This window comes from Nicotiana tomentosiformis, chromosome 10 (assembly GCF_000390325.3).
Source record: "Nicotiana tomentosiformis chromosome 10, ASM39032v3, whole genome shotgun sequence".
Classification (NCBI taxonomy): Eukaryota; Viridiplantae; Streptophyta; class Magnoliopsida; order Solanales; family Solanaceae; genus Nicotiana; species Nicotiana tomentosiformis.
Window position 1 is genome coordinate 18,530,433 of NC_090821.1, and position 12,100 is coordinate 18,542,532.

Genomic DNA, 12,100 nt, shown 5'->3' on the forward strand with positions numbered 1-12,100 from the left:
AGTGCGGATCATTGTACTATCGAGCCTTGATCCGCGCAAATAATGAAGACTGAGCCACAACACATGCAAGAACTCGACTGGCTCTGAAATATCGAACCTCACAAGTCTGTTAGCCAAGGACTGAATGTCCAAAGCCAATGGACTATCCTATGCTGAAATGAATGCCAAACTACCAATACTCTCGGCCTTTCTGCTCAAGGAATCCACATCCATATTCGCCTTGCTCGAATAATAAAGGATGGTAATATCATAGTCCTTCAGTAACTCAAGCCACCTATGTTGCCTCAATTTAAAATCCCTCTGCTTAAACAAATGCTGCAAGCTGCGATGATCGGTGTAAACCTCGCAGAACACCCCATAAAGATAATGCCTCAGATCTTGAGAGCATGAACTACCTCGGCCAACTCTAAATCATGTATAGGGTAATTATTCTCGTGGGGCTTCAGCTGGCGTGAAGCATATGCAATAACTCACCCCTCATGCATCAATACACAACCCAGGCCCATACACAGTATACATTCCTGAATCGGAGGGCAACACTAACACCAATGCTATAAACAATGCGGTCTTGAGCTTCTGAAAGCTCGCCTCACAATCATTAGACCATCTGAACGGAGCGCCCTTCTAGGTCAATCAAGTCAAATGTGCTGCAATAGATGAGAATCCCTCTACAAACCGACGATAATAACTTACTAAACCTAAGAAAATCTTGATCGTAGTCCCTCTTGTAGGACGAGGCCAACTCTGGACTACCTCGATCTTCCTGGGATCTACCTTAATACCCTCACCTTATACAACATGCCCAAAGAATGCCACAGAATCTAACCAGAACTCGCACTTGGAGAACTTGGCATATAACTTATGTTCCCACAAGGTATAAGGCACAACTCTTAAGTGTTGTTCGTGCTCCTCCATACTACGTGAGTAGATCAATATGTCATAAATGAAGACAATGATAAATGAGTCAAGATATGGCATGAACTCCCGATTTATCAAATCCATAAATGCCGCCGGGGTGTTTGGTCAAGCCGAAGGACATCACTAAAAACTCATATTGCCCAAATCTAGTCCGGAAAGCTGTCCCCGGAACATTCGAAGTTGTTTTGGTATGAATCGACATTAGTTTTGGAATTCGGAAGTTCATAGTTTCAATAGAGTTGAATTGGGTTGTGATTCGTAGAATCGATGTTGTTTATGTGATTTTTTGCCTCGAGTTGGTCCGTTATGTGTTTTGGAACTTGTTGGTATATTCATAGGGGGTATGGAGGGCCTCGGGTGTGATTTAGATTGAATCCAGATCAAAATTGGACTTGGTGCATTACTGAAGCACTGATGCTTCTAGTGCAATCGCACCTGCACATTTTGGGTCGCAGGTGCGGCGCCACAGGAGCGTCCCTCGAGCCACAGAAGCGAGTTTTTTCATGGACAGCTGGGATCGTAGGTGTGGTCCATGTTCCGCAGAAGCGGACTCGTCGATGCGGGGAATGCATCACAGAAGCGGATATGGCCAGGGAGGCCTTAGATCGCAAAAGCGGACAGTGTCCACAGAAGCACTTGCTCAGAAACGATAAGGGGTCTGCAGGTGCCAGTCTTCTGGGATTAAGTTTGAACCGTACCTGCAATGGTTTTCCCATAGGTGCGGCGTCGCAAAGGCGACTGGGTGTCTGCAGATGCGGAATCACTAGGCAGAAAAGACCTAATTTTGAGGGTTTGATCTCATTGTGGCGATTTTTCGAGAGATTTTCAAGAGAATCGTTGGAGTAAGTGATTCTAACTCGGATTGGACTATATTTCATGAATCTAGTGTTGTTTTCATTATTTAATTAGTGTTTTGAGTTGGAAATTTGAGGAAACAATTGTGAAAATTCTTAGGCTAATATTTGGGAATTTGGAAAGCAATTTGAGGTCGGATTTCTTGTATGGTTGGACTAGTTATCGAATGGGTATTCGAATTTTGTAATTTTGGTCTGATTCCGAGACGCGGGCTTGGGTTAACTTTTTGAGTTGACTTTATATTTCTTTGCAAAGATCGTAATTTTATTGTTCGAAATAGGTTCCTATAGTCTATATTTATGTTATGAAGTTATTTTGGCTAGATTCGAGCCGTTCAGAGTTGGAATCGAGGGAAATGCCTACTAGTGGATTGAGTTAGCGTGTTTTTAGGTAAGTATCTTGTGTAACTTTGTGTGAAAAAATTACCCCTTAGGGTTGGTGTTATTTTGTGATAATTGTGATGTGTGAAAGCCGTTTATGCAAGGTGACGAGTTTATACACGGGCTAAATATGAAATTTTACTGATTTTAGCTATGTAGATTCCTTTCATGCCTTAATTGAGCTATCTTAACATGTTATCTTCATCATCATTAGTCTATTTCACATGCTCTACTTGTCTTATCTTACTTGTTAATTGCACTACATGTTTAGTTGAAGTTCTTGTTTTCTTTATTCCATATTCATTATAACCGTTCAATTCTTACTTGAAATTGTTATTCTTGGAATATCTTGTTGTTGAGATTGGTATTGAGTTATAAAGGTCGTGATTCATATTGAAGCAAAGTGTTAAGTTGTGAAATACTATTCTTGTTGAGTTATTCACTTCCGATTATTATTGTTGAGACTCTTGTGTACATTATGGTTGAGCCATAGACTATTTATTGTGAAAACACCGTTGTTGTTGATTTCTTTAGCAAGTTGTGATATTGGGCACTTACTGGGTAGCGTTGTGGTCTACTCATGCTACGCTTCTGTATATCTTTTTATGCAGATCCAGGTACCTCCTATCAGTCCAGGCAATAGCGAGAGCTCAACGTCGGAGACTTCAAGGTATACCTGTCGGCGTCTGCAGGACTCAGAGTCCCCCTCTACCTAGAGTATTATATTTCCTTATCCATTTATAGACATTGATGTATAGGGATATTCAGTACTACTATTTAGAGCTTATGACTTATTATCACCGGATTTTGGAAAATTGTATATGTTGAGAAACAAAGTTTATTTTATATAGTTATTGAGTATTTAAGATTTTATTTGATATTTCAGTTATATTCCGTGTGTATGTTAGGCTTACTTAGTCTTAGATACTAGGTGCCATCATGACATCCTACGGAGGAAATTGGGGTCGTGACAACGTCAGACAACAATATTCATGGCTAAATCACAACCCCAGAACTATGAGTTTTAGCTACTCATGATAAGATCAAAACAAATTCACAAGTGTTGAATAATTGAGAATACTAAAAAAAGATAAAGAAAAATGAGATATCCTCGCTCCTCGGATGTTTCTCGTGTGTATTTTTCCCTTAAAGTGGCGTATCCCCTCACAAAATAAGCTTAGGTTTGCTTTTATACGAGTTGTGGGGGGGGGGGGGAGGTCTTGGGCCGAAATAACCTTGTCCCGGACGAACTAGGAGAACTTTCCCGTCACCAATGCCCAGGGTAGCGTAGGGCGCTAACCCTGGCGCTGGGATGTTTTCACTTCTGACTTCTGCGCCACAGGTAGCGCCCTACGCTAGCCTGGGCTCTACTCTGTGGCATTTTTTCCATTTTGCTCCTTTTTGCCTTCAATCTCGTACCTTCGTCTCATATTGCCTCTGGATGATTCTTACACATAAAAACATCACAAATTAACACAAATCATTACATTTCACATCCGAAATCTACGAAACTTGAGTAAAATGCGAGGCGATATGCATATAAATATACATACTTTAAACTAAATATCATTAACCATGTTAATCATGAATCAATAAAACCAGATAAATTAATCAGACAATTTAAATGGAAGACTCAACAGGATTGTTAGCTAACCCATAACTCCGGAATATTTTTTCCCCTTCGTAGACTCAAAGATGAAGAACATTTTTATTTACTATATTTTACGTTTACAGAAATATCCACTCCATTGAATAAATAAGCTTACTTTGTGTTTTTAGGTTAAATATGGATAAGGTAAAACTAGGACGCTGACCAATTTGATGTTATCCTGAATTGTGTAAATTGTAATGTCTAAAATTTAAACTATTAGAGAGAACATTTATTTAAAGAAATTATTATAAGTCTACAAAAGGACATCAGTACCAACTGTGGAGAAAGTTGGATTTTTATAATCAGTACTTATTAGTTTTTGCAGTCTTTCCCCGGCAAAGCAAAAGATGAATTCGTATTCGCCTATCCTTTAATCAAGTACCCTTCTCGTAAAAGAAAGTTAGATTTTAATAATTCAGCTTTAGCATTTTTCTCAGTAAAGCAAAAGATGAAATTCACATTTGGCACTCCCTTCAAGTAACCATCTCTCACTTTCGCTTCCTTTTTGTCGCTGCATGCAGTGAAATAGCTAGCCTAGTCACTCAAGTCTAAATTAGTGAGTTGTCTTACTGAGGGCTGAAGTGAGATTGCAGTCTTTGCATATGTTATTTTACTTCCTTTTTCCACACATTGTTATTATTCTTTTAAGTTTGAAGTTACAGCATATATATAGTGCAAATTTACCTTTATATCTTCTTATCTTTTGAAGAGATCAATCGCCAATACTTGGACACGAATTCTATAACATAAAGATATTCGAGGAGAAGTTTGAGTTTTTAACCTATCATCTACGTAGAAATAATGCCATAAAGAGCCATTTCGAAAGAGTATACAATTTTATTAAATACTTCGTCACAAAAAAATATATCAAACTAACAAAATTCAATATTATAATATATCTCAAACAACAAGAACTATCAGTATTAAAAAGGTAATTCTGGATGTAAGTCTATAAAAATTTCCCTATATGAATAAGAGAGTCGCCGCATCTCAAACCTTACTAGCTGCGACAAGCAAGCAATGCACATCCTTATCATAGATTCAAAATTCTTTAGGTAATCAAGATTATTTAAAAAGACAATCAGATCTGGAGTCTTGTTGAAATCGATGGCAAAAACATATTCTCTACTTTAACCCTGTAAAGAAATTTCCAAGGGACCACCATGCGTAACTAATTAATTTCTTATCCAATTTTGAAACTCCTTTTGACTGATTCATCCCTCTTACAAGCAAGGTACTTGATTCGTTATGTTTGGAAAGCAAGTAAGAATTGGATTTGAGTGTAATTACATAATTTAACATGTTTGTCTAGTCAATTATTACTTAATAAGTATAGAATTGAGGGTAATTGAAGATGTGTAATTACACTCTCCAATTCTCAAGGGGAGGTGAGAATTCGTGGTAATTACACTGTGTAATTACAAGATTACTTTTTAGTTGCTTTCCTTTTTGTTTTTATTTTTTATAACTTTTTATTTTTATGTAATTGCTCATATATTTTATTTCTTATTTATTTTATTTTCTTCATTTAGCATAACTGCGTTATTATTCTAGTTTTTGAAGCTACATCTCCTAATATAATGAGTTATTAACAAACTTGGCATATAAAGAGTGATGTTATTAAAGTAGAATTTCGTTGTTGACTGAGGTTATAAACTTATTATGTTTCCTAATCTTAAAGTTATTTGAACTTATTTTTATTATGTTGGAATTTGACATATGTTAAGCTTTTTTTTTTTTTTTTTGGATTTTGAAATTGTGTTATATTTATGGTTCCAATTTACTTATTTTAGTAGTATTGGCTTGTTATTTCACATTGCATGTTGTTCATTTTTTAGTTAGAATTGATAGATTAGTTTTGTAAAACTTTTGAATAATGTTATGACATTATATTTATAAATATTAATTTATTTTATCAAACATGCATTCCATGATATTCTTACAAAACGTATGTTTTTAGTTTTTATAATTAATTAAACTAAATATTATTAATTTGGAAAGTATATATCAATTATTTTTACAATATTAATTATAAATATATGATGACTAATTAATGTATATTCAAGAAAAAATATGCATCTTAAATACCAAATCTAATATCATTTATACTTATGAAAAATCATTTATAGGCATATATTATATTAACTTTTAAGTTTTGATAATTATTTCATTTAAAATTTAATCTAACTATGTAATTACACTTGTACGACTAAACAATACGCTTGTAATTACATTATGATAAAAAAACAGGTCATCATAATTACTACTCCTATATTGTATAATTACTACCCTAGTAATTATACCAATTTCAATTAGTGGGTGGCTTTCCAAATAGACTCTAACTGTCAACCTTTATTCCCATCTTAATTTTTCATCACTATTTATATCTTAGTGACGATTATCAAACTATCTCAGCAAACTCACTATTTTCTTTCTATTTCCCCCTTAATTATTGCAAGTAAAAAATGGCTAGTCATTCTTTGGTGTCATCTACAGCTAAGCCTGAGCCAGTAACTAGGCGTGAACGTCCAGTTTTCTCAATGTCAGATGATCATGCAATGTCCAAGAAAATCCTGGATACTCATTCTCCCAATGGTCGTGAAGTCGATGTGGCCATCATCCTTCAAGTCATTGAGGAGATTTTTCAGCATGCTTTCCTTGCCATTGATGGCGTTCTACAGGTAAATGGATGTTTAGACAATCAGTGCTATATAACCTGGCCTGTTGTAGAAGGTTATTATTGCCTTATTTTTCAGAGTTTAACTTATAAGTATATATTATCAGTGCAAATTTTTTTGTCACACTATTTGGTCATAAAAATGATGATATCTACAGGCCAGGTAAGCTTCCTTCAAATAAGGCAAGTTACCTGTGACAACATGTAAAGGTGACTTGATGGCGTAAAACTTTTTTATCCAATGTATATCTATTTTTCAGGTTTAATTTTACTAATTTTACTTGTTATAGGTAATTATCTTTAATTATATTTTAAGTGACTTGATAATTTAAACCTATTCTTTCTTTTATATTTCCCTCCTACCCTAGCTTTCTGTTTTTGTGCCAGTACAATTTTCTGAACACCTGCTTGCTACATGAAGAGAAGTCTTACTTGCTTTTATTCAGTAGATTGATTGCAATTTGTAGCAACACTAACTTTTGCTGTTATTGTTATATATAATCAGGATGGTCATCGTGAAAGCATGGAAACATCAAAACTAGAAGAGAAGACCTCATTTACCTTTGACAGCTTCCATCTTGAAGGATTGGCTTATATCATGCACAAAGTCTCCTGCCAGGTTATACTCTCCTCTTTTGTAGTAATCTGTAGTCACCCAAAAAAAAAAAAAAATGAGTGCAATTTTATTGTTAAATACGCTGGGAATGTATCGATTTATTGCCATACTAGTGTAGTTAGTTGTCATTTATACTAGGTTACCCAATTAACACTTATGATAGAGAGTTACTTGTATTTACATATAAGTGACATGATTGTGTAAATATTTTTTATATTGTCAGTGCATATAACTTAAACTCATAATTATTTTTAAAATTTATTTTGGCTTTAACACTATGAGCCCACATTATTTTCAGTTGACATGCAAGTTCTCGGGAGGAGGGGAAGCCCATGCAACAACAATGGAAATCCTAGGGATGCTCTCTAGTTATCATTGGGATGCAAAACTAGTCTTAACTTTGGCATCATTTTCCATAATATATGGAGAATTCTGGCTGGTGGCTCAAAAGTTTGCTACTCAGCCTTTGGCCAAAATGGTGGCTCTGTTGAAACAGCTACCTGATATAATTGAACATGCTGCTGCTCTCAAGTCGCGATTTGATGCCATCAACAACCTCCTCAAAGCTATTTTGGACATAACCAAATGCATAATTGAATTCAAGAGACTTCCATCTCAGTACATCTCCGAAGATCAACCACCTATGTCTGTGGCTATTGCTTACTTCCCTACTGCAGTTTATTGGACCATAAAAAGTATTGTCGCTTGTGCTTCCCAGCTCACTAGCCTTCTTGGCATGAGTTATGAGTAAGCCTACTATGCATTTAATTTAACTTAACGATGTAAATAATTTTAATGTAATTTGCTGTAGCATGTGGCATGCCTTATTTTTCAGGTGATCTTATAGAAGTTAACCTCTTAATTAACTACACAAATTCTTCCATCTCTTTTCGTTTCCTTTCTTTTTTATCTTACAAATTTCGGCCAATTTGTGGAGAAACAAAGAATTTTGTTCATGTAAAAATGCAGGTTCATATCAGCTACTACAACAGACACATGGGAAATGTCAAGCTCCACGCACAAGCTGAACAACATTAGCGATCACCTTAGAGCTGAATTGGAGCGTTGCTATGAACATATTCGTGAGTTAATTTAATCTTTGTAGGAAATGAAATTGCATAGACAGTAAATAATAAACACATTATAAGATCAGAAGGTAGAACAATGAGTGAATGTGATTAGAATAAATATCAAAGCTTTACTATGATCTTTAAGGGCGGAGAGTTGATGATTAATCGATATAGTAATATTTGAGAAATCATGGCTAGTAGGAATTTTCTAAAGGGCTTATGTCGTCAAATGCAGAGGAGAAGAAACATACCGAGTATTATCAAATGCTTGTGCACTTATTCGAGACAACCCAATTCGACAACATGAAGATCAACAAAGCACTTATCTACATCAAAGATGATTTACTGCCACTTGAAGTTGGAACTATGCACACGAGGGTATGTTCAGTATTCTCCTTATATATTTCTCTAAGAAGTTTCTTGATTATAAAGACTTGTCACAGGCCAGTATTGACGTGCTGAGAAGAAAGACCGTCTTGCTGCTAATATCTGATCTTGATATTACCCCAGAAGAGGTATTAATACTTGCCACTATCTACAATGAATCAAGGGGCAGGTCAGAACTGCAATACGAAATAGTGTGGCTTCCGATTTCGGATAGATCAAGGGAGTGGAACGAAGGGTACGAACACAAATTTAAGGAACTACAAGCACGTATGCCTTGGTTCACATTGCACCATCCTTCTTTGCTAGAGCCAGCAGTTATCAAGTATGTCAAAGAAAGGTGGCATTTCTCTAAGAAAATGATGCTTGTAGCCTTAGATCCTCAACAAGGTAAAGTAGTATGTCAAAATGCAATCCACATGGCTTGGATTTGGGGAAATTTGGCCTATCCATTCACTATGGCCAAACAGGAAGAGCTCTGGAGCATTGAGTCTTGGAGACTTGAGCTAGTCGTTGATGGCATTGATCAAAATATTATTGAATGGGTAATTTTGTTTAAACAAAATTCTAATTGTTGATCCTCTGTTTCTTCTTCTACTTAGTCTCACATATGTGTTCTATAATTTGATGATCAGATGACGGCTGGGAAGTATATCTGTCTATATGGAGGAGAAGACGTCGAATGGATAGAAAAATTTACAACTTCTGCTAAAAGTGTGGCACACAGAGCTGGCATTGATCTGCATATGATCTATGTTGGAAAGAGCAACAACAAGGACCGAGTTCGAAGGATCAATAGCATTATAAGAAAAGAAAATCTAAGTTATTGCTTGGATGATGTGATGTCAGTTTGGTACTTTTGGACAAGACTAGAGAGTATGTTCTATTCAAAAATGCAGTTAGGACAAACAATCAAAGATGACAAGATAATGCAAGAAGTGTTAACAATGTTGAGTTTTGATGGGAGTGATCAAGGATGGGCAGTCATTAGCAGAGGATCATTTGAGATGGCCAGAGCCAAAAGTGTAGTAATAACTAAGACTTTGGAAGATTTTCATGTTTGGGAAGAAGATGCTAGAGAAAAGGGATTTGTGTTAGCTCTAATTGATTACTTTCTCCATCTGCACACTCCTCAGCACTGCAATCGCCTAATTCTTCCGGGACTTGATGTGGACATTCCGGAAATGATAACTTGTGCTGAATGTGGGAGACAAATGGATAAGTTCTTCATGTATCGTTGCTGCACCGATTGAGGGAACTATCAATAGTTGCTAGATATGCATTCTACTTGATTACTTTCTGTTCCCAAGTTCAGGATTTTCATCATCTAGTCCCAAAAATAAATGGTGCTTCTTATACCATCATTTTCCTTACTGTCTTATTTCATTGAATTATTGTATGTACTCTCTGAAATTCTAATGCTCACTTTTCTGGGAGCTCTTGAATGCACTTGAGTGTGTCATAGCAATGACAAGGCTGGTCTACTTAGTTTATTCTGTCCCAGATATTAGTATTTTTGCCAAACTGAATTTGCTTCAAAATACTTATGCTCTAATTAGTATATTCTACCAGCTTATGCCATATAATATTCCCAGCACACTGAAATATTGTATCAATACCCCCACCCCACCCCACCCCACCCCACCGCGGATAAAGGTCACTCTTGCCTACAAGGGTGTTAACATGAAGAAGGAATCACCCGGATCGAACAGAATGGAGATTCAGTTTTCCCTTAGGCTTTGATGACTTCTTCCAAGGACACACACGTCCACATTTGTCATGATCCAAATTCTACCTAGTCGTGATAACATCTAATCCAGCCCGCTAGGTAAGCCAAACAACAATTACACAATTCTAATGAAGATCATAACTAATCAATAAATGAAATAACTGAATTTCCATACAATATCCCAAGGATTGGTAGTACAAGTCACGAGTCACTAAGATTTAGATTTACAAAACTGGTACAAAAATAAATACAACGTCTGTTAGAATATACATAAATATAATACGATTCCAAAACTACCAACTAGAACAAGTGGTAGTTATATCCGAAAAGCAGGTATATCTTCAATGTCAGCTTTCGTCATCCACAACAACTCCAACTCCAAAATACGTATGCAAGATGCAGAAGTGTAGTATGAGTACAACCGACCCTATATACTCAGCAAGTATCATAACTAACTTCGGCGAGGTAATAGTAGCAAGAATTATTAATGATACTCGCTAATAACTTGTTCCATTCCTGATTCACAAGTACACAACAATGGTGCCATCTAATCATATAACACATATAAGACCACATCGGTGCACAAAGAGATAATGTGCTAAGTCCTGAGTTAGTTAACAATCCAACATATTGAGAAGATATGCGACCAATATCATTAAATCATCAAACATGCATATAGAGAAGATATGCGTGAAATACCATGTAATCCTTCAACAATTGCATATAGAGAAGATATGCATGATTAAACAAGTCAAGTCACACAGATTCACATATAGAGAAGATATGTACCGTTTCTCATCTCATCAAGTAAGGTAGCATATTGAGAAGATATGCATAAAGGCATGTATACACTCCGAATCTAGCAAATAGAAAAGAGATGCAATAAAATCATGTATACATCCAAGGAATTTGCAAATAGAGAAGAGCTGCAAAGTCCAACCAATAATTAACTTTACCAAAATCCATATCAACAAGAAACCCGTCAGTCTCTCACAACCTGCTTGTACACCATCAAGAGAGAAACATGAGAGGGTGACCCTAGGGGGGTGGATACTTATCCACACGTTGTACGGACAACTCACGTGCCAACAATAATAATCACATGATAACTCGCGTGCCAATAATAGTAACCGCGGACAACTCACGTGCCAATAACTCGGATACGCACGGATCACTCACGTGCTATCAGTCCAGTCCATATCACACAAAAAACATATATATACAAGAATATATATACATGAACAATGGATATCAAATTACATACTCATGGTGTCACGACCCGAAATTCCAATATCGGGGTCATGATAGAGCCTAACATCTACTTACTAGGCAAGCCGATGTGGAACAGAAAATTAACTAATTTTAACAATCTATAACAAGATATTAACAATGAAAACGATATAAGTTTGAAGTATAGTAAAATAATATCGAACAACAAAGTCTAAACATAACCCAGAAGTTGGTGTCACTAGTACATGAACATCTAGAATGTTACAAACATGGTGTGAACAAAGTACACTATTTTGAAACTCAATAAAACAGTAAAGAAAGGGAGGAATGGGACTTCAAGGTTGCGAACGCTGCAGTTGTACCTTAAGTCTCCGTCAGCGACTGAATCCGAGCAAAAGCTATTGAACGTAGTTAGAACTGAATCTGGTATCTGCATAAGAAGTGCGTAGTGTAGTATGAGTACAACCGACCCCATGTACTCACTCTATAAGTGCCGAGCCTAACCTCGACAAAATAGTGACGAGGCTAAAGCGGGCCACTTACAATAACATGTACGCAGTAATAATAATAATAATAATAAATAATAATAA

The 12,100-nt window shown here is 36.1% G+C and overlaps 1 protein-coding gene across 1 annotated transcript; it reads left to right on the plus strand.

The window, feature by feature from the left end:
• Window positions 1-6,218: 6,218 nt before the first annotated feature.
• On the plus strand, window positions 6,219-10,000 carry LOC104089332 (protein SIEVE ELEMENT OCCLUSION B-like). The gene is made up of 7 exons (XM_009594197.3): window positions 6,219-6,485; window positions 6,987-7,100; window positions 7,396-7,844; window positions 8,067-8,179; window positions 8,403-8,545; window positions 8,611-9,096; window positions 9,187-10,000. The coding sequence occupies exons 1-7, from the start codon at window positions 6,270-6,272 to the stop codon at window positions 9,802-9,804; spliced, it is 2,139 nt and encodes a 712-aa protein (XP_009592492.1). The 5' UTR covers window positions 6,219-6,269; the 3' UTR covers window positions 9,805-10,000.
• The last annotated feature ends 2,100 nt before the right edge of the window (window positions 10,001-12,100 follow it).

Coding starts and splice junctions, on each gene's coding strand:
- LOC104089332 (XM_009594197.3), top strand. CDS start 6,270: ATGGCTAGTCATTCTTTGGTGTCATCTACAGCTAAGCCTGAGCCAGTA. Junction 6,486..6,986: donor CCATTGATGGCGTTCTACAG/GTAAATGGATGT, acceptor ATATATAATCAG/GATGGTCATCGTGAAAGCAT. Junction 7,845..8,066: donor CTTCTTGGCATGAGTTATGA/GTAAGCCTACTA, acceptor GTAAAAATGCAG/GTTCATATCAGCTACTACAA.